A 24,536-nucleotide genomic window follows, 5' to 3' on the forward strand; every position below is an offset into this window, starting at 1 on the left:
TTGTTATTTATCATGCTCAGATGAATGCTGGAATCTAAAACACTTTGTGGTCTTCAATATATGATGTCAAAAACTCCGTAAACTTCCTTGTAGTAAACATGGGTGAAAGGGATTTTTGGTCCTAGCATCTTCTTGAAACTGCTTTATATTTTGATCATCCAATATTTCAACAAAATCCTTGGGGGAAGTAATTTTTTGTTCTTGGGCTTACCTTATCTTGGATGTGCATAAGTCTTTCCCTTTCTGAAGCTCTTCACTACCCTCACCCCCTCACTTCTCAGTCTGAGACACGAATAACTTAACTCCAGTAAAATGGTTATATTTGAGATTCTTCCACTGGCTATTATATTGATTATTTACAATTCTGACAATTTTTTTACCTTCAAGCAGTATGTTAGCCCATCCTAACTGCATGTCAACAAATTATCTGTAAGCATTAAAAAGACATAAAAAAAAAAATCCAAGTTTATTTTGAGAGTTTAGGCATATTAGAAACCAAAATGCAAATATGTCCATAACCATATAATATCAATATAACAGGCCTCGTATGTTTTTTTGGAAAACAAAACCATTTACAATCTATTCAGAAACATCAACTAAAATACTTATTTATGAGTATATTTCACAGATAATGCAGGTCCAAAAGGACTTCCTCATTCCTAAGATGTGCCTCTATATAAATATATATATATATATATATATATATATCCCTTACTTAACCTCAGTATGAAGTGAATAATAGATTCTCCCACCACCACCTTCAGCAGCATTACATGGTGCTGGCAGGCTATTCCTAGATTTAAAATAAGCCATACCTTAAGACTGAAAAATTTCTGTTCAAACAGACAAAAATCATGGCAGGAGAAGGAGAATTAAATATAAATCAAGTTAAGAACCAGCTACATGAAACAGTAAGACAATTTTTTAAAGTTATGACTACATTCAGAAAGTTGCAGATACTCAAAAAATAATATTAATCAGTCATCTGACAGAAAAGGTGGCAAACAATGACTTAAAAATAAAGTACAACATGTGCTGCATACTCACAAGATGATTGCTACCACACTACATTCATTCCAACGTCTCTGGCTTTCACTTCTAACCCTTAGCTTTTCCGTGTCTTCCTCCCAGACCAAGCAAAACTTTAATAACAAGTACTTTCTCTCATGAAGGTCACTCTCTGAGTATCAGTAAGATACCATTTCCAACCCTTCAGTCATTTCTACAGATTTTCTTTATGTCTATTTTACATCTTTTTTTTCACGTAAATCCCCAAATTACAAAAAGCCTTTTAGAGCTGCTTTTTCCTCCCCCTTCCTACTCATTATTTATTCCTACTTCAAGAATTCAGAGCCCAGAGCAGTTTTTAATACTGTCTTTAAAAGTGCTCCAATTACATCATCAATAATGTGTAGAGGAAGGTAATGCTAAACCATAGTTTTCAAGTTTTGCAGAACAAGAACACCTCAAAAAACATCCCTATATTACTTTAATAAAAATATTTTCTTGTCAACAGAGCTGAAATTGCTCTAAAATAATGACTTGTTAATGCCTAGCCATTGACATGAAATAATAATCTGGTTAAAGCTTTACCACCTTGGAAAAACAGGGAAGGTAAAAAGAATGAAAACACATGAGTATTAAATTGTAAAAATCTTTAAATATATATTTAGAAATATACAGAAAAGTGAGCATTTTTTATCAGCCTCAGTAAACCCACCAAAGAATTATGAAGTACCAAAATAAAAGGCTTGTAGCTAGGAAAAGTTTTGGGGAAGAGTTCTTTGGTGATCTCCACTCAAAACGACATGAACAGAAGATTACCAGCATCTACAATTGCTGCTGTTGGTTACAACAGCACAAATACCAGATTTAAAGTAAAACTCTGCTAGTAATACAATAGTCTGCAGATCTACCTCCAGAAGAAATAAATATTAAAAAATTGGTATCTATTGGTATAATGTAACAAATTGGCTGAATTTCCTACACCAACTAATGATAATTTTAATGACAAGTTACTCCCTCAGTGATTTAGGTACTTCTGAACAAAATTATTCACATTTTTTCTGTTTTTGACTAGCTTATAAAAAAGGAAAATCTTCCATGGATGTTTACATTCTAAAGATGTTATTGTCACCTCTTTTAAATGGTAGAACATATTGGTTGCCTTCACTTAAATGCTGAAGCCCTTTCACGATCACAAAGGTTCAAAGATATTACAGATAAAAATGGCAATTCCATAAAACACAGATAAAATGAGCATATATGAAAAGGACACAAAACCAAGAAAAAAGTTACTAGATTGTAAATGTCCTCATTTAAAGTTAAAGAACAATTACTCCCTACACAGTCCTCAAATAGTATCAGAAGCCTAAATTAATTAACTAATGAAGTTTCTACTCATAATTTTCTTTAATGAGAGGTGTTTTGAACAATCATTTCTATTTCCGTTTTCCTTGATCAGGAAGATATAGGACATAACATATCTGATGAATAAGATGTTTCTCTCTGTATAATTTCTTTTAGTCAATTAAAACTGGTATCACCCTTGCATTGTTTGAGAACAGGATTAAAGTCATTGAGTAAATGCACACCACTTAATACAATACAGAATCACAGGGTGGCTGAGGTTGGAAGGCACGTCTGGAGGTCACCTGGTCCAACACTTGGCTCAAGCAGGGTCACCCAGAGCTAAGAATCTTAGCTAAGTTTTTAATGACCATGACCAGACAGTTTTTGAATATCTGTCTCCAAGGAGGGAGACAAACCTCTCCGGGCAACCTGTGCCCGTGGTCTGTCACTCTCACAGTAAAAGAGCATTTCCTGATGTTCAGAGAGATGCTCACACCTGTACCCATTCTTGTATCCTGAGCCACAAAGCCCTGTTAGAACAGTTAAATTTGGGTGAAAGTATAAGCCATTTATTGATTAGGAAATCTTTAATGAAGATAAAAATGTTTTTCAAAGTTACACTTCTTAAAAGTCTACATGGTTTGAGGGAAAAAAAGGTATCTATCAAACTCAGTGTAGAAATGCATCCAAAACCCTGTAACTCCTCCGTGCAGTCACAACATACACACAGAGGCACAGCTTCCTACAATCTGCTGTTGCACTTCTAGTAAATCTGAGTTTTGTTTTCAGAGGTCATCCTTCCTACGGTACGAGGGGTGACATTTCACGAGTGATCAAGCAGCGCATGGTTTGGAGTGTTTCAGTGTGAGCACCACATTGGGCAATACTATTCCTAAACCACAACGCTGTTCTGTGATGACCTCTCCAGCAATTTAATTTAATAATTTAATGATACTAAGAACTCTTCTTGGTAGCAAAGTTTCTGTGTCCTCACCAAAATGAGATATATTCAGCATCTAATCGAGGCACAGATCGCTGCAATACCTGAACTTGTTAAACAGAAGGAAACACAACTAGATGTCCTAATGTTCACTCCAGTCCTAAGATACAGAATTGAACACCAGAAAAAGAAATGGTATTTTAAAATTCTGGTTTTTTGTAAAGATTGGCACGTCTTAAGAACTTTATGAATCTGGTAGTACAATTGGGATGGCATTAAATAAAGTGTGTGAAACTTTCAATTTATATGTAAGCTGGAAGCTCATCAACTGCAAGTGATATAAAAAGAGATAGATTTACTTAATCATGAATGGTTTTCTGATCCTGTTCACACTCCTACAGCCAGTTACATGAACAGAACAGTTCCACACACAGAAGTGAGATGTGAGCACTCAGGTATTCATTTACTGTAAGTTTAATCTGGACAATGCTTCAAAGGTGATTTTCAGCATGCTAAAAGGACCTGGAGGGACTTGGGCTCAGATGGGAAAAGAAACTCTTAATCCATTCTAATAAAGACCTTCTTCCATAGCAAGTTCCCTCTAGTATTAACATAAAAATACATTAACTAATTGTTTGCAATGCATCAACTCATACACTGTTTTCTTTCTAAAAGAAGGAGCTAAAGCCAAAACTAGCTTTAGCTAGTCTCTAGCAATACACACCTGAAAAAGGGCACTGCTCTACAACACATGTTTTCACACTTCAGGTTTTAATCAGGTTTTGATTCTAGATTTAATACAAAGCTTTCTTTAACCTATAGCTATTTATACAACCAAATACATGTGGGGGTGTTTCAAATATCACCTATGTTATCATAAAGCAATCTAAGTATTCCTCCTTACAAAGTAGCTAGTTTTCAAAAACATGAAAAATAATTTGAATTGCAACATATTTTTATGGCTCTTGAAATTAAATTGTTCTGTCATATTTACACAAAACACAGGTAATTCTGTCTTTTTTTGCTTGTCATTACAGCAAACCATGGGGGGGAAAGGTTATTTCTTACCACATTCTCAAAATCAAATCTACTTTTGCATCACACATGCCAGAAGAAAAATGTCAATTAAATGGTTCATAAATATAACACTAAAATTACTATTTAAGTCAATGTAATTGAACAGAAATTAAAATGTAGTTTTTAATTGCATATTACAACTTAAATGGTAGCACTTAGCAGAAAGTGTTAACTCATTTATTTTTTAATTGTTAGCTGCTTCAAGGCAATTGTTTTAATGCAGAAAAAAGTGAGAAGCTCTTCAGTAAATTTGATTGTAGGACACTCAGGCATGCAGATCAAATAAACTATAGGTTGAATAGGTAATTAGGTTTGGCCTGTGATACATTAATGTGGAGACCAATTCTCAAAGAAAGGGAATAAATGTTTTGAATTTAATTCTCTCTTTAAACACCACTCTATTTGGATTCTTAAATGCAGTTTGAAAAGTATTTCCGTTTGACAGAGAACATGAAATTGCAAATCTTCTACAGTACATAGGTGAATGAATGAAATTTTCAGGAGAAGAATTTCATAACTTCCACAAACTTCAGTAAAGAAGTGCTTAGGGCAGTAAGTCCTCCACAGATTGCAGGTGGCAACTTTTTTCATAATTACTTGATACATTAAAAATCTTTAGCCATGCCAAATTCACTGGAGAAGATGAGCACAAAAGCATGAAGATACATTAAAGCACATGATCAGTCTTTATCCGTATAAGGAGTGTTTCTCCTTGCAAGGTTATTATTTGTCTCATGAAATACTAGGTAGACTAAGCAAATGTGAAATATTTAACAGCATCAGGCTGTACAATCTTCTTTTATCCACTTCAGTGCAATGTGTCATGTTATGGATATTTTGAAAACATTAATGTATGGTATTAAAAACCATTCACTGCACCAAACCATCCTGTGATGGTGTCATAATGAACAAGATATTATTACACAGCTAATCCTGCTGACTGCTCTGCAGTGCTGTCCTCTTCTTCCCTCTCCATTGTCCAGCTTTTCTGTCATGCTTCCTGGCACATTTTATCATAAGATAGAGATCTTATCTAAATAAGTTTTGAATTTGTCTGGGTTTTGTAGAGGTTCTTTACATTGGTCTGTTGCTGACAAACTGTTTCTCTTACCTTCACTACCCTTAAATAGCTTAGAAAAAAATCGGGGGTTTTTTGTTTCCCTTGCCTTCCTTCATAATATAGTTTCAACTGCCTCCCTCAGAAATATTTGATCACTACAGATAATGTCTAAATAACATCCTTCCTTCCACACCAGACAAACTAAATTCTTTTACTAGCAATCTTGCTCTAATGCCCAGATATTCTGATCTTTTAATTTTTAAGTCAAATACAGGAGGTACTTTGCATCCCCAAAATGCACATACTGTAGAACACAGCACTATCCTGAGTATGACTCACTAAGTCAGGCCTCTCAGTATGCTAAAAACCAAAGGAAAAATTCAGACTCTTCTCCAAATGGACATGATGTCCAAATATGATAAAATTTGGTTATGCAAAAAATACCAAAATGTAGAGATTTAGTTTCAGTACACAAGTTCACTGTGGTAGCAAAAAAACAGAGAATGGTAACCTAGCTGACAACCTAACAGATGTTTTGAATGGCTTAAGGAAACCATGAATTTTGGCTATGAAGGAGGAAAAATCGAAAAGGAAAGAAAAAAAAAAATCTAGTGTCTCAGCAGATTATGCCTGGAAGAATCAGAATCAATATATGCATTTAGGGCCCTAAATGGACTACCTTGAAAATGTCATGAACACGGCCCACACTAAACTCAATTTTCAGTTCTGTTTTCCAACAGTCTAAGTTGTCAAGTAAAAATGAAGGGGGGGGGAGAAACCTGAGAAGTTTTCATGCATTCATAAAACACAGATCCGTGATGACAACCTCAAGCAGAGCACTTCCAAAAGAATCCCAAATTTCAAAATTGTTAATTATCATGAAATAGTATACATGTAATTGAAAATAAGGGCAGCACCAGTTAAACTAGTTAAACATATAAACATTGAACTTGCCTGTCAAATTCCCAAATATAACCACAAAGTCTGGGGTAATTAAAAATTAAAGTTAGCCTTTTCTCATATGCACAGATTTTTCTTCTCATAACTGTGGCCATTTGAAAATGTACCATTCATGTCAGTCTCATTCTTCCTGTACTCCCTTTTTCGTTACCAGGCAAGTTTTCCAAACAAGGACATTAAAAAAAAAAGCCCAAGGCAGTGAAATATTGCTGATACTGACAGATATTCAGTCAAGACCAGTATAGTTAAAAAAACCCCCAAACGTACACACATAAAAAGTTACCAACTTCCTACCTATATTCTCTATTGACATCTTTTCTTTCTAGACCTGTTCTGTTCCAATCCACACTTCCAATGTGAATTACAAATATTACCTTGTAAATAGCAAAAATTGTGTTCATGTTTCTATGTTTTTAAAAAAAACAAACCCAGGCACACAGTGTCTCATGATTAAAGAGAGAATACACCTAGGTGAACTTTGGATGGCCAGAATGTTGATGTTCCCTAAAGAGGTCTATGTAAAAAATCTGATGCTATACAATACATCAAGTGAATGCATGCTATAAGTGCATGCTTACTTCGGGAAAGTCTGGGGCCTGCAGCAAAACACACATTTTTCATAGTACTCAACTGCAAATGATGTGAGAACCTCCACTCCTTCACAATTTGCATCTCAAGGATAGTCACTGCATTAAAGAAATTCTGCCTTTTGGAAATTACAGAAAGTGCCATCACCAATATGATAAATGAACCTCACTGGAATATACCATTTCTCATACTGTGCCAACATTAAGAGTGCTCTTCTCTTTTGCAGGTTTGAGCAAGTAATATATTATCCAGGAGCATTTTATAATAATGGTTATGGACACAAGTCCTAGTCATTTAAATGGAACTCAATTGCATGCTCAAGTGTGCTGAACTCAGAGTTTGAAGACTAAAAGTGATCTTTTCAAAACTGCATCCCACCTGACAAAACCACTACAGAAAATTACTAATAACTAGATTGAGATTCTCTGAAAATTCTGAAGTGGCAAAATGCCTATGTCAGTAGTATTAAATCATTCCTTGCAAGGCAGGATTATGTATTTATATTTGCTGGGGGAAAAAAGCACCAAAAAAACCACCTCTCACACTGTTCAGTTTATTTTTAGTTGCTGGAGTTTACCCTAGATTATAGTTTCTGGGCAATTTCTATAAATGAATTTCACCAAAGCTCACTACAGCCATGGCCTGAGGAAGAAAAGAAGAGGAAAGCAGCAGTACTAAACACTGTGAAAGAAGGTAAGATGCTGAATCTAATCAGATTTTAATTGGTTTGTCTGGAACATGATACCGAAACATCACTACTGATTTACAGTTATAAATTAGAACTAGATTTATTTGAAGCTAATTTCATTCTCCAACTGAAAGATAGCTATAATCATACCAAGAAAAGTAAGTAACTATTTTGCAACAGTTTGCACTTCTCAAATTCATATTAAAAAGCCAAAAAGTAGCAGTGAGTTGAACTGCAGAAGTCAGTGCTATAAACTGCAAATTCTTTCTGATCTCTAAGTTGTGGATTCTGTGAAAATTCCATTTCAGGGATATTTAACACCCTTGCCTCTCATTTGTTGGCAAAATTCTGAGGATACATGGATTGTTGAAGTGCTCTGTCTCACTTCTCTTGAATGGGCAGGCAAGTGGGGCAAGGCCACAGTGATTAACCAGCTTTTACATTTTCCTCCAGCTCCTACCCTATATGTGAAACTACTCCCTTCTGCTCCTCTGCTCTTCCTTTCATAGTTGATACAGGAGTGACTTTGTTTTGGGAAGTGACAGGGAGAGAGCTCTACCTAGGAAAACCACCATCCTCTGACCCCAGCTGGGCTAAATCAGACCATTCCATGTGATGTTTTTCCACATCTCTCCCAGGCTGAGAAGAAAAAACCAGTGCAATGAAGACCATTAATTAAAAGGCACTGCACAGTTGCTTCAAATTTCTGTAAAATGGTTATGAACTTGAGGACAGAAGAGACACCACCAACGGCAAGAGTCAGATCTTCAAGGATTGACTGGGAAAGATCAGCTTCCTGTTCCTCCTCACAGGAACGTGGTTTCTCTTATGTCAACTACCATGTTTTTCTGTGATAAACAACTACCGTGGCAATCTCAGAAATGCAACAGAACTTGAGCCCTGAGGTAAATTAACACATCCAACCTGAGTTATAAAAGTTAACGTCACAGAAGCTATACAGCCCCAAGTTTGGACCCAGGCAGGTGCTTACACCCAGGTTATAGTGTTGCCCAGTGCAGAAACAGAGCAGCATTTGAAAAGCCCTGTGTGTTTGTCCACACAGATTAACACTTCTCACAGTTAACTTGAGCTCTTTGGTAGTTTTCAACTGGCAGACTCAAAAAACTGAGGACTACATACTGAAAGCACATGTGTGAAACTAGTCAGACTGAATTATGGCAGCAAGTCAGATCAATCACTTCTGGAACACAGATTCAGTTGGAAAACTACTGAGACCTAGAATTTGACACCACAACATCTACAGCATGGTGTTCAAATCAGTATATTACTCTTCTTGTCTGTACAAGACAAGAACTTATGCTACTATATTTAATTAGAAGGAAAGTTTAAAACTCAATCAAAATCAGGAAATACCAGGCAAATGTCAACAGTATTGCCTTAATTCAATACATATGCATCTCTGATTTACGTTTTTTACTAGTGTATAAGTGTTTATATAACATATTGTTACTATCTTTAGAAAATGTCCTTAGGGAAATATATATTTTCGCTCTTTGTTCCCTTTGCAATCTAGATTGAATTTTGGTTGTGCTGTGAAACATACAATTTCCAAATCCCCTTTTTTTTTCTGGCTGTCATATCAAATAACTTCTCTGTATCATTTAGATACTTTTTAATATTAACCTTAAAGGTTCATAGCATGACCTTCCTGCTTGCACAGACAGACTACACCACCTCTCCACCCAAAATAGTTGCAGCCAGCCTGAGTATGGCATATTTGAAAGCAGGATATTATTGAATTATATATTCTAAAACCACACCATTACTTTCTACAAATAGAAGAACAGATAAAGAAATAATTTTTCCTATCTTTGTTAACCTAATCAACCTAACTAATTGGTCAAAGAGAGAAAGGCAGAAAAGGAAATACATAAATTACACATACTTACATAGCAGTTGTTCAGTTAATGCTTATTCACAGTCTTTATATGTTCCTGACCTATTTTAGGCAAAACTCTCTAACTCTTGGTTCTACGCTTACTACTTGTAACATTTGTCCCAGTCATAAAAACTATTTTCTCTGAATTCATTGCTAGGAGAAACCGATTTCTTCATTTGTATTTACAAATACAATTTGTTCTTTGGTGTATATCTGCCAGAGCACTCAAAACACCAACTTGATACGCTACTTGAAGAATATATCATCACCATCATCCTATAACTTTACTCTTCCTTAAGGAAAGCTGAGGATTAAAAGCACTGCATGTTTAAAACTGCAGATGAAATCAGATTCCTGACCCTAGTGATTTGATATTCACAGCTCAAACGCAGACAAGCCTTACTCTAGATTTAAATGTGGGTCATCCTCTCCAAGGAAAACTCCATAATTAAAAAAAATATTTTTTTTAGAATCACATTTATTCTCTCCTTAAAGCTACTCAAGTTCAAAGTAAAGTCCATAGAGGCTTAAATATTTAAGAGAAAAGCCTGAAAAGAAGGTTATTATCTGCATTTAAGTAAAGATGATTCCAAGAGTACACAAATCTATTGTTTCTAAACAAAATAAGAAGTACACCAATAGGATAGAAATATGCTAAATACACTAATTTCCTAGAAATAGACTGCTCTGGTTCAACAGTTACTTAAAAAAAAAAATAGATTAGCCATAAAACCAACAAAAAACATTGGCTGTTAGTTATGATGCATGAAAAATTAAAAAATCTTTCCAGTTTTCTCTTGTTCATTAGGCTGACCAACTTGGTGTCTAGCAAAGAGGTAAAGAAAGAGGAATAGAATCGCTAATATGCAATTACACAAACATTTTAGAATAACCAGGGTGTCTGGCTACTGTTTTGTTATATCAAGTCCTGTTTCCTACATCACAAACAGTATGTAACAAAAGGATGTCTTCTCAACACTCTCCCTTGGTGCCAGGGAAGGTCATGGAGCAGATCAACTGGAGTGCCATCACACAGCATGTGCAGGACAAACAGGGAATCAGACTCAGCCAGCTTGGGTTTGTGAAAGGCAAGTCCTGCTTGACCAACCTGATCTCCTTCTGTGACACAGTGACCTGCTTAGGGGATGAGGGAAACATTGTGGATGTGTCTACCTGGACTTTAGTAAAGCCTTTGGCATCGTTTCCACAGCATCTCCTGGAGAAACTGGCTGCTCACGGCTTGGCTGGGTGTGCTCTTCACTGGCTAAAAAACTGTCTGGATGGCCGGGCCCAGAGCGTCGGTGAATGGAGTTACATCCAGCTGGCATCTGGTCACCGGGGGTGTTCCCCAGGGATCAGTGTTGGGGCCAGTCCTGTTTAACATCTTTATTGATGATCTGGACAAGGGAATCGAGGGCACCCTCAGTCACTTTACAGACACACCAAGATCAGGGGGAAAGTTTGATCTGCTGGTGGGCAAGAAGGTTCGACAAAGGGATCCGGAAAGGCTGGATCGATGGGAAGAGGCCAATGGTAGGAGGTTCAACAAGGCCAAGTGCCAGGTCCTGCCCTTGGGTCACAGCAACCCTGTGCAGGGCTACAGGCTGGGAGAAGAGTGGTTGGAAAGCTGCCCAGCAGAAAAGCACCTGGGGGTGCTGGTCAACAGCAGCTGAACATGAGCCAGCAGTGCCCAGGGGCCAAGAAGGCCAGTGGCATCCTGGCCTGTATCAGCAACAGTGGGGCCAGCAGGACCAGGACACTGACTGTCCCTCTGTACTCAGCACTGCTGAGGTTGCACCTCCAATCCTGTGTTGAGTTTTGGGCCCCTCACTACAAGAAGGACATTGAGGTGCTGGAGTGTGTCCTGAGAAGGGCAACAAAGCTGGTGAAGGGTCTGGAGCACAAATCTGATGAGGAGCAGCTGAGGGAGCTGGGGGTTGTTCAGCCTGGAGAAAAGGAGGCTGAGGGGAGACCTTATTGCTCTCTACAACTACCTGAAAGGAGGATAGAGCAAGGTGAGGTTAACAAGTTAACAAGCAATATGAGAAGATGACAAACTCAATTTGCAACAGAGGCACTTTAGATTGGGTACTAGGAAAAACTTCTTCACTGAAAGGGTGGTTAAGCATTAGAACAGGCTGCCCAGGTGGGATCACTGTCCTTGAAAGCATTCTAAAGGCAAGCAGATGTGGCACTTAGAGACATGGTTTAGTGGTAAACATGGTGGTGCTGGATTAATGGTTGGACTCCATGCTCTCAGAGGTCTTTTCCAGCCTAAATGATTCTACCATTTGAACTGTTATCAATATTTTATCGCTAGCATTTTGTTGCACAGAAGCAAAATGTATACATTGTTCCATATTTGTTCACTGACCTCAGGTAGCAGCCCAAGTATATTATACAGGTAGACTTAAACAGTTATTTTAAGTGTATAGTTATTTTATGTGTATAGTTTTCATTAACAGTAATAACTCTGATGTAAATATGCCAGCTGTAGGAGCTGACTATGGGATATAAACTGTAGGTTTCATTTAACATTCAAACCCCAATATTCTACGCAGGCTGAGTAGCTGAGTCTGCAGTAGTTGCAGTGACACAAAGTCTAATAATCCACAAGAAAGCCTGGACTCTTCTGACTTAACACTTTCAGTAACACTCAAATGCAGATATTTATTTTTTTTTAATGAAGCATCTTTTCAGTGACACTACATTTTTAAGAGTCTGGTAATAGAATATCGTGAGATTTTCACCTCAGGGTTACTAAATTCAATATTGCCCAGATCAATAGTGACTCAAAGTCATCACCATTTGATGAGAATTTGGAGCTCAGGTTAAAATGTATTATGAGCTTAGACCAGCTCCTAGTGAATAGCTTCATAACTGACACTAACAGCTATGGTTGCTGGCAGTCTCAATATAGAACCTTAAATTCAATGGGCACACAGTATGATTTATTTTCTGGACCTACAGCAATCCCTCTGAGTTAGGGTTGAGGCACACTAGCAGGACACCATGAGGAATCTCAGACTGCAAGTTGCTTACTTGTATTTGTCCCAAGAATAAAAGAGTATTAGAATACAGACAGATTTTTCAAATACCAGATTTGTGTCATTGCTTAGAAAGAAAAAATAAGTTATTTCAAAACTAGATGACCTCAGGCAGCACACTAAAACAGAATAAACCTTCCTCTCACAGACCAATTTATTAAAACATCTGGTTTACACAGCACCTTAATCCTGCTAAGATACAAACTGCTTGCTTAAGAAATTAAACATTTTTTAAAAGCCTGGAAACTGTATTCAGGTAATCCGTCATATGACGTCTGATTAGAACAAGCACCACATTATTTGCTACTAAGGAAAAAGCATACTCAGATTTCAAAGCAGCACAGATGTGGGAAGATTCGAGGCAGAAGAGAGCAGGTGGTAGGCTAGCTGTGCAAGATTATAAAATTACTAAGATTTAATTGTCAAATGTATACATTTTAAACTAGCAAAAAATAATCTAGCATTTGTATGGCATTTTGCCTTTTAATGTTATAAAGTAGAGAGATTTCTTTTGTACATTTAAAGTTATTTTATATTGTTGTTCCACAGCAAGCTTTCAAATAAAACCTTCATGATTAAAAAGCTCACTCAGTTATCAATATCCTACCTCTGAAACACAGTGCTTTGATGGCCCACACTGAGAAAAATAAAAACATAAACTGCATTCAGAGTTCAGTACCAGATGATCAGTCTACAGTTCAACGATTGAGAAAAATATTAACTACCATGTTTCCAGCATCTACCAATAAACTGTGTAAAAACAATGCTTATGTATACCTTTGTTTCACAGTACTTTTAATAATCTTAATTTAAAGGTAAAAAGTATAGCAGATGCAGAAGACGTATGTTAGCTAAGCTTCCCAAGCACTGTGCATAAAAATAGTTTTTACTACTCCTGCTTTAGTAAAATCAAGCCAGGTGCTCCTGCAATATCAAAAACACACAAATGCCAAGAAGTGCTGCAGGATAACATGAAAAATAAAAATAATGAGAAACATCATTTTCTATCCATACATCTGGTCCAGCTGGAAAGGATCAGGCACTGCCTTTCTCCACCTTTATCTCCCCTTTACAGACCAAATATGAAAAGGTCAAAAGTATTCACTCCTCATTGAGAAAGAACTTGGAACTCTACCTTCAGAGATGAGTGAGTCAAATAACGATATGGAACGAAGAGGTGATTCCAGTGGAGAAGATGAGAAATCCATAAACCAAAAGGAATTATAATCCTGGTCCCACTGAAGACAACGATAAATCTCCCACTGATTTCTCAAGGGCCAAGATATTCATGAAAGAACAATATTATTCACATAAACAATGAACTCTCATGAAAACAACATGTGTTACAAATCACATAAAATCAAATCAGAACAAAGAGTGAGAGAAATCCCACTGAGAAATGATTCAATAGAATTATTCCAAAAACAGTGAATACATATATTCTTGCATGAATATTTGCAGAAATGACAGAACAAAATCAGATGTAACAAAATATGTCCTCTAATAAGTTGCTTTTCTTTCTTGAAGCTCCACAGAACAGGTTGCTGAATAGGAAAGTAAAGAGTTAAGTGTCTACTAAGTAATGCAATAGTGGCTTAACAACATATTCAGGCCACCTCCAAGGAAGTCCATTCCCTCTAAATTTCTCTTAATTCCTAACAAGCATACACAGAACACGTTTTCCAGTCACTTTCAATGACAGATTAAAAAAAAATCAGAAACTCAAGCTAAGTAAATTAAGCTATTTATCTCAACAACCTGAAAGAAGACCCTTTCAGAAACAGTACAAACATTCAGTGACAAAACAAAAATAATTTTAGAAATAAACTTTTTCATTACTTGCTTTGAAGAGTTTTGTTGTATCAGCATGAGAAGGAGCTTTTAGTAATTCCTCTAAGGTTCAGTCACATGCAGTTTACATGAAGAGTATAAACAGCTCTATATGAATATGCAATTTAGTCTCAGACAAGTATATGATTTCCTATAGAGAAAAAACCCCCTCAAGAATCCCACTACTTCATTTCCATGCTCTCAAATACAACTGAGTCACCTTGCACTATTTCCAACAGATCGAGTTTAAGAACAGGATAGAAAGAAATGTTCCATAAATGGTCTAGGCAACATGCTCTAGTTATGCACCACCCCCTACATGTATTCCCAAATCTGAAGTGAAGCATCCTGGCTGCAAAACAAATCCAGTATTTCTTTTCCTCTGAATTTATGAAAGGTAGTAAGTCCTAATAAATTATTACAATTTTACCTAAAACAAAACTGTAATGGACTGGAAAAATAATGTATCCAGTTATTCCCTGACAGCTTCCCTTTTCTGGTCTAAAACTCCATCTATTTAGCCTTCCCTCCTAAATATGATTTTCTAAATTTATTTTTATTGCTGACCTAGCCTTTCTGTTAACTATTCTTTTTTTTTTTTTAAAGTGCAAGGATCAAAATTGTATAAAAAGTCCTAAAGGTGGATGGATCACTGCTACAGCAATGAAGAAAAATTACCTCTCACTTCTGCAGTACTGATATTATTTAAGTATCTTCCAGTAGCTCGCTTTCTTTTAATATTCAGTTCTAAGTAGAGAGTAACGACATGGTAAGACAAGCTCCTTATGAAGATAAACTCAGTGTGTTCTCAGACAGAAGAATAACTTCACTATGCTATAAGCACATTTTCAGTCAGCCATGTAACCTTATGAAAAATATGGAAAACATTCCTCTTTCTCCTTCCCTTGGTGGATCATTTTACGATATCTAAGAAGGAAGGCATCTTCTCTATAGCCTGCTCCTTATCTGCTTCAATACTTCAATCCTACAGAAACAGTAATCAAAAAAAATAAAATCACAGAGACTGACTTCAACCTAACAACTGAACATAATCTGAACTTTTTATAAAACTGGGCACTCTGCAGGGTATAGCACTTCCAAAACACTAGTCCATGGATTACGGGCACCTCTAAAGTACAAATGTCAGCAGTGCAAAGCAGTTGATGAATAATATTAAATTAATTGTAATCATATACACTTGGGATACCAACAGCAGGGACAGCAACTCCAGTTCTTACTCCTGGAAGGATGACAAAGTAACATACTACTTTACCAAGCCCCCACATGCATAACTGCTCTCAAGGCTGGTTGGCTGTACATAGTCCACAGCCCTGAGCTACAACAAGAGAAAACAAACAAACGAACAAAAGCTAAGATGTTTCCTTATAAGTGAAGAATGAGAATCCTGAGAAAAATTTTGATGGCAAACTTATTTATGAAAGAGTAACTTTTTTCTAAGACAAGCAGAACTGAGAGGTGAATGCTATACACCACTTGATTTCACATCCATGCAAGAGGCAGAAGAGGGAAGCTGACCCAGTTCACATCTGTGATGCGAAGTGAAGGAAAATAAATGTTTCTAAAACAGAAAATGTGTTGAATGACAGTTAGGAACAATTCACTTGCGGTACAACCATTTTCCCAGTGAGCTTATTACAAATCATATGACACAGACTCATATTACACACAAATGGCTCCTACAGGCTACTAGAGCCAGTAATGTATAGTCTCCATTTCTTTGAACAGTTTACTAATCTGTTTCCCTCCACTACTGTATTATATGTCAATGTTGCATCTTAATAACATATTATCTGTCAAGGAAAGGAAGCACATCTCATCACAGTTTGTTCAGGTCAAACACCTTACCCAGATAGCATACCTACGAGTTGCCTGCTTGTCTCTAAAATGTTAATCCGTTTTGTAACAGCTTGTAATTAAAAAAATACACTCATTGATCAGAGCAATGAGGTGCAATACTGAACTTCCAGCTGTAAGTGTAGAAAACCAAGTTAGTTTCGTTGAGAACATCTGAAAGGATGTACCTACAACTTGTTCTTTTAGCAGTTGTGTCTGTGAAGTTGTGTCTGTGTCTGTGAAGACACAACTTCAATATACTCTGTGTGGGAGGTGCAAATCTATAGATGGAACAGGCACAGTTTTATTAAATTTCTTCATTTGCATGGAAATCCAAACATAGACTCAATTTCCATCAGAGAGGAAGGTGAATTTGGGGACTCAGATAGTCAAGCATGCAACCAACTCAAGCTAATGTAAACAAACAAACAAACAAACATATTTTCTCCTTTAAATATTTGCCCACACAGCCTGGCAAACAAAGCTGTTCACAGAGATGCAACTAACAGGAATCCAATCCACAGGCACTTCTTGAATTAAGGTAAACAAAGCAATGACTGTACATATGCTCTTAGCTCCCAGATAACTCATCTGTAGAATTAAGGACCCAAGCCCTTACTTTCTCTAAGCATGTGAAAATATGATCCAGTGTTAAGGATTCTATGTGTCAATCCCTTACACAGAAGTCAAATGTTAGGCACATTTGCTGAATTGATTTGTTACAGAAATGTAAAAATAAACATAATGTAGATGTACTAAATCATACAGAACGAAAAAAGTAAAAGCAAGAGAAAAGTGACAACTGGGAAGTCAGGAGACTTGAATTCAATAATACTAGATGATTAGATGGGTTAGGCAAAATTGAAATTATGTTTGCAAAAACTTCAGGTCTGGCTAAAAATGGGAGAGAGTATTTTTCACAGGCTTGAAAACAAATGAGTAAGCAAATCTGCAGCAGAGAGGAATCAAACAAATGACAGCAGGAACTTCTTTCACTATTATGACACTGAAGTCAATGTATTGCCCAATCTCCGCTCCAAACACACTCTTCTCATCTGTCTTCCAAGAAAGGCAGATTTGCAAGTCAGGAGACCAATTTACAGCATTTTTTCTGTCATCTGTGCATCTCAGTTCCAAGATGAAAAGTATACATTTTCAAGCCAGTATGATTTAATAAAATTTACCAGAACACAAATTTACTAACTGCCACTAAGAACCCTTGCCTCTGAGTAGAAAGAACCTTAACAAAAGGCCTAAATCAACTTGTTAGGAGTTTTCCAGAGGAAAAGCACAAAATACATAAGCAGTTCCATAATCAAAAGATACTACACCTGCATATTAAGAAAGCTTCTTTTTCCTTTGTCTTTTTTTAAATAGAGAAGAATCTATCCTTGCAAGCAATGTTATTAACTGCAATTAAGAGAAAGAACCAAGCCTCATATAACTTGACAGCATTATGTTCTACTAATTTCTAGTGAACAAGAACAGTCATAGAGAGCATTCATACAGTTCAGTCAATGACATCCTATTATAACAACATTTCCAGCATTGTTACACAAATTACATTGAACATTTATACAATTTTTTCTGTTATGTCTCTGTCAGACAATTACTACTTCTCTAGACTTCAATGGTATATGAATAGTGGTGGTATACACACAATATTCCATTTTCCTAAGAGGTAAGCAAATGAATCAACATTTAAAATATAAAACAACATGAAAGACTTTGAACTTACCTTCTTTTTTTGCGTCCTGTTCCTGCCTCCCAGCCAATCATCCATCTGTTCCTCAATCTCTTCAATTGAAGCTCCATGATCATATGATGGTATATATGTATTTGATTCCAGAGCCGTGTACACAGGGAATTCTAATTTCGGTTTCTTGACTTTAGGTTTCTTCTCCTCTATACAAAAGTAAAAAAAGAAGAAAAAGTAATGCTACTAGTATTGCAGAGATGTGCAATTCAGAAGCAGGCTTAGCTCCTCAACTTTTAAGCCTATATTAAAATTTCCACTGAGGAAAAGGCTTCAATTTCTTTGTTAAAAAGAGAAGCAGGGTTTTGCACAATAATTTTATTTTTATTAGAAGTAAAGAGGAATGCACCCACTTAGCCCCTCTTCCATCTGAACTATGCCTTTAAGGGCCAGATCAGCTCCTCAGAATCAGTTAGCTCTTGTTACTGCTGCACCACCTGGCAATGAAGATTAGTACAGGCAAAAGCACAGGAGTTGTTAAAAGATTTCAAAAGTTCAGCTAGCTTCAGAGCACTGGCAAAGGTAGAAAGGTGATGTTTAGACCATTTTTGTAGTACTTTATGGTCAGCTATGCTGCCTACAAACATCTCTGTCAATGGATAGCGTCTTTAGTCTCAGATTTCTGCAACTCTAGCTCTGTTCTAGCACTTGGACATTTTGGGAGTTTTAAATGTTGGACCCCATTTTTCACACTGATCACTGTTCTCTGCTCTCTCTGTCCTTCAAATCGTATTTAACTGGAGCAGCAAACTTAAGGGATAGAGAGGAAGGAGGGACAACATAACCTAAACCCCAGTAAATAAAATGATCTTAGAAGAAAGATTTAAGATGGAAAACTGACAGAGCTGTTGGAAAGACAAGAAGATGAGGGACAGAAAGAGAAGCTTGAACACTCAGTATGCCCAGTATGACTCCTCTGGTTTTTCCTCATGTTTTAAAAATATGCTGTATTCACAATAACTAGATGCTTCTAAACTGAAAGAACTGATCTAATACCTCACCACAACCAAGAGAGAAGTTCTACTCTGACTCCACCTTTCCACTCTCTACTGCATGTTTTTATGCTCCTTTGTCTTCTACTGTGCTTTGACAGTCATCCAATCACTTAGCAAACTAACTCAATTCCCTAAGCTAGTAGAAAATTACTCTTTACACTCAAACAAAAAGAAAAACATCCAAGTTATTTAAAGGTGGTGGGCAAGGAAAAGAAGGATCATACTTGCCAGCAGCGGAGGGCTGCAAGATCAGCTTATCTGCCTTTCCAACCATGCCCTAATACTTCAGAGGAAAAATCTTTTTCGTGGAACCTTCTTTTAGAAAATCCTGAAGAGGACAGAGGACTGTTCCCTACAGGCTCTGATGCAGAATTTCTTTTCCTAACTGTACATGTGCAGAAACAGCACAATGAAAAAAACTCCACAGATTTGACAAACTCCTAGGAACTGACTATTTAAGAAAACAACAGAGGCAGAGAGAACGGTCTCATAGCACCTTTCGGAAGTTCAAAAAGAACAGGAAATTTATACAGATCTTGAAAGTTAACAGCATGACTAATTCAACTTTTCATTGTTCAGTTTCATTGTACGTTGTTCAGAGACCTGTTTTTGTGAAAAATCTCTAACTTTGCTTGTCAAATTACTCTCAATAAATGAAATACTAAGTAAAAACTTGTATTTGGAATTTTTTAGTGTCCCTCTATAGGCGTGCATAGTAAATATAATGAAATGACAGATGCTCCCTAAAAAACAAAACTAAGTGAAAACCCAAAAGTACCAGCATTTTTCTCATTGTGCAGACACTATTCAAGACAACACTGGTGCAAAATTCTTTTTGTCTATTTCAAAAGGTAATTTTTATAATCAAATCACATATATTTAATATTATTTTACTCCAAAATTGCCATGTGTAACAGCTTCTGGAGTCAGAGTCAAGATTTGCATGGATAAGCAACAATGGCTTCACCAGCTATTTACCCCAAACACATGTACTGGCAAAAATATTCCAGCATGTTAACTTAAATGACAATTTTCATCACTGTATTTCAATCCTACAAAATAATCAAACCCACCATGTGTTCACTTGGAATTACTTAACAGTGGAGACAGTTGGCTTTTATTGTATCTTGCACCCCATTACCTACTGTTTATTAATTTTGCCTCTCAAAATATGCAAATAGTTAAAGCCTGAATGCTTCTAACCAACATTTAAAATGAAGAGCAGAGCCTGCCAATAGGTCATCTATGCTCTTTCTGTAGTTTTAGAAAAAATTCTGTAACAGTATTTCCAGAAGACACTGCACCTCTCTTTAAAATGAGGTATCAAAGACAGTATCTAGGCTTTCTTCAGACAGTTAAGCAACAGAGGAAGACCTAACATAGATAAGACACCCTGCTGTTTGCTGACAATCAAAGGAACACAAAATCCCACCTAGAGAAGATGGCTGTACAACCTCAAACAAGCACTCAACCAAAATTAAAAAAACCTTATCTCTACTGTCTCCCATGCATATACAAAAAGATGAAGGAGTTCAGCATATCCCCTAAATACCACAAAGGCTGTCATATTGAATTAAAAAAATAAATAAATAATTGAAGTCACAGCACCTTTGACATAGGGCTCCCAATAACCCATTGAGAGCAGTTTCACCTCAGAATTTTCAAAGTCATTTTTTTAAAACAGGAATGCATATAAAAATGGTTTAATGGTAACATCACGAAGGATTTTAGACAGAGGAATTTCAGAAGTTATATTCAGAGGTATGATGTCTCAACTTAAGGCAGTCAAGTACCGTTGCTTTTTCAGGTGAAGATGGAGAAAGCAAAACCTCACTGAAACTACTTCACCCAAACAACGGAAGTCCACAGGAAATACTTAGGAACAAAACCTCCCTCTTTCATGCTATCTTTTCATTATCAGCAATTCATGGCAGCCCAAAAGATACTTCCAATCTGACCTAGTGCTTCCCCCTGAAGAGAATATGGATCAGGTTTTCCAAATAGTAGATAACACCTAGACAGCTGAATCCTGTATCTGCTAAGGCTTGACAGCCAGCCAGGAAGTTGGTGCAGCTGCCACCACCACCACCTAATGTAAGGATGTGTTTGATTGTGCTGACAGTAGTGACAACTAGAGCTGTGATTCAGAGTTTTGAAATGCAAGTGTTCCCTTAACACTTACTGTTGTCTTCTAATGGTGCTGGGTTTAGCCCATCTACTATAACAGAACAGGCTTTTAAAATGCATTTTTCTCCTCCAGTCTCAAAAATTGTTCTAATACTATTACACACAAACCTAAGTGAAATGAAAAACATTCAGAAAAAGATTTCATAGATTCTTCTCAGTATTGTGACTGTCTGCTGGAGACCCAATCAGACCACTACGCCTTATGTGGGCACCAATATCCAACATCCCTTGACTTTAATCAGAGTTACTTGTGCTCATACAACTAAAGCAGGGGAGAGAAAATAATCTTGGTAAAAACAGAGCCTGACTTCAAGCTCAATAGGGTAAATGAATAGCTTACTCTCATTACTATTTTCTGAGAACATCATGTACTTCAATTGCCAAATTACAGTGTAGTAACATCACTAGCTTATTAAATAAAATAAAAAACCAAGGCAACAGCGGTAACTAAATGGAATCCAAGGTCATAAGCACAATGGAAATTTTTTGATATCTACCACTCCAGTGTAAAATGATTCAGGACTTTATGGAGTTCTAGTCCTTCTGTAGCAGAAGAAATTTTATCATTTGCTGATTTCATACTGCAAGGATACTAATTTTCTGTAAGTATTTTCCACCTGCAGAACTATCAAGTTCTTTACCAGAATAACAAATTTGACTGTGTATTTAACAACTTAAGATTTAAAAAAAGAGATAGAGCTATGTCCCCTATGTTTGAACAGCACATAAAACACACCTATCACTGGGATGCCCAGAATTTAACAGATAACACACAGCTAACTCTCATAAAGTATATAATTTTATGTTTCTAAAGGCCTCCAATACTATTCCTGTACTGGCTATACATTTTCCTAGTTTTTGGTGCCATGATCTGGGTTTTGAAGTCTGATGAATTACTTGCACATGGTCAGATACTTTGACCTTCCTTGTTACTTCTTCCATGCTGTTACTACATTAATTTTATCAGTGGCAGAATTAATAGTATCTGGCTAATGATTCCTTGCTTTAAGATATATCAGCTGTCAGATAAGAAACCAGCTAGCCTTTTTGGATCAAATAATCACATACTAAAATAGCAGTGCTTTTTTCCGTAACAAGTATCCGAGGTCCTGTATTTTAAAGTTTGAAGAAAAATATATACTGATTTTACATGTTAGTTGGTGTAAACAAAAAGAATTCAGAGAATTTTTCACAGAAAGAAAAAACTGCTTCATACAGAAAGAAATAAACAAAAAACAAGTTCTGAACTTCTGTAAAGAAAGTATGACACATCAAGTTGCAGCTCCCTTTCTCTTTAAGGCTTTTAAGCTTTAAGTATGAACAAGAATTCACAGAAAATATAGTCCAAAAAGACAGTGATGTCTTGAAAATCAAATGGATAGGCTGCCTGATATCTCATGCATTGATAAGCAAGAAATATGAACCACACACAGAGGTAGATAGCAAACATCCTTTTGGCAAATTAGTAAGATACTGCACTGAGATCTCTTTTTTCAACACTGTGCACTTACCTACAAAACCAAACCAAAGCTTTTAGAACATCAAAATTTGTTTTAAACGTGACAGAGAAAAATTCACTTGCACATACAGCAACACAGTCAGACAGAACACAAAGAACCCAGAAGTCCAAAAAAATTTTTACTAAGGTTTTGACAGTGTTGAAAAAATGGAGCAAACCATGTTCAGTATCAATGCAAATATGGGGCAAACACACATATGTTCAAAAAAGTACACATTTCTGTACTCATAATAAAGTCAACTAGATTATATGAATGAGTTAGAGACAGATATACACCTCTGCTGTACTGGGACCTACAAGCTAGTTTATTTTTCGAGCAAACTGACTAAAGACATGCTCAGGGTTGAATGCATCCTCAGCCACAAAAAACTTCTCACAAGCTGCAGATTTTGATGCCTTTCATCTTTTTCTCTGAGTATCTATCCTTCCCAAAACTTCTAATTCCCCCCAAATACAAAAGGGTTAGAAACAAGGCTCCAATATTTGAGAGCTAATTTGCCTTCCAACAAATATACAATGAAATATGGATTGGGCTCATACACTGCATGTTAGTGGAATATAAAATCTGAAGCAAGTTTTGCAGGGAGAGGTATCATACAAGCCTAGTTGAAACAATTGGGAAAAGCACATGAGCTTGCAAGTTCAAAATTCTTTCGGCAGGCCTGCCAAAACAATCAGTGAAATGGATGATACATAGTTTGCCATAATTAGGCTTCGGAGGTAACAATTAAGTGATCAGAACATTCACACCCACACCGACCAAAAAAGCATGCACTGCATGAATTAATTTTCTCTGAACCTGCCTGTCAGCAAATCATTACTGAACAGACATGTCAACACTGCATTTTGGCAGAGATTAATACTAAACACAATTATCCAAGATATTTGTCAATTATTTGGAAGTAAAAGGAAAATCACCTTCAGTATAGTGCTAGATTCCATCAGTTTGGTCAAAATGGTTTACAGGGATGAGGAAAGCACAGGAAGAAGTAGGAACATGGACCAACTGGTAGTCTGGGACCAATCAAAAGCATTTTTGAAAAATACAGTTAAGGACCTTATGCCATATCTGTACTTACAAGGGACTGTGTGCAAGGAACCTTTGATGTAAGGGCTCCAAGTTATGGTGGACAAGCAACCTGAAATGAGCTATCAGAGCAATAGGAACTTAGGTAATCTGTGATTCTGTAAACAGAACAATAATCACAGAAGAAACACAATTTTATGATATGAAGATGACAAACTTTAGAAGACTATATACAAACCCAGGCCCCACTACATTGGAAAACTAAGTAAGTTCAGAAGATCCACAAAAATTAAGTGCTAAAGAAATGCTTTATATTAAGAACACCTGTAGATAAATAAAACTTTTTTTTAGGCACAGACAAATGCTAATAATGAACTACTGAAAGCTACAGCTGGAGAAATCTATACTGAAATTAAAATATAACTATATAATAGTAAAATTAATTGTCTCAACAAACTAAGAGGAAGAGAAGGCATTTCGAGGCCTTCTGATCAATATAATTTCTTGTATAACAAGATGCACAAATCTAAAGTGCATCACTGGTACAAGTCAAACAAGACAAGTCAGGAGAACCAGTATTTTTCACTGACTTTTGCCAATACGGGTCTAAAATAAACACATTATACTGAACGATCTAATGATGTCTCCTATCCCAGTTTTCAAGAAACAATATAAAAAGCTACCCAAGCAGCATGCTGTATTCTGAGCTGCCTGGAAAGGGAGAACAACCAAGCCTAACCAAACATGATCAAATGT

The 24,536-nt window shown here is 36.5% G+C and overlaps 1 protein-coding gene across 1 annotated transcript in view; it reads right to left on the reverse strand.

Moving 5' to 3' along the window:
- The window catches only part of DNAJC1 (DnaJ heat shock protein family (Hsp40) member C1), a 107,470-nt gene that overhangs the window by 22,690 nt on the left and 60,244 nt on the right, over positions 1 to 24,536 (reverse strand). The window contains exon 8 of the mRNA XM_064635149.1: positions 18,035 to 18,201. Coding sequence (XP_064491219.1) covers positions 18,035 to 18,201 — 167 coding nt within the window. The remainder of the gene's footprint in view (positions 1 to 18,034; positions 18,202 to 24,536) is intronic.

The sequence above is a fragment of the Pseudopipra pipra genome, chromosome 1, assembly GCF_036250125.1.
Source record: "Pseudopipra pipra isolate bDixPip1 chromosome 1, bDixPip1.hap1, whole genome shotgun sequence".
NCBI classification, from domain to species: domain Eukaryota; kingdom Metazoa; phylum Chordata; class Aves; order Passeriformes; family Pipridae; genus Pseudopipra; species Pseudopipra pipra.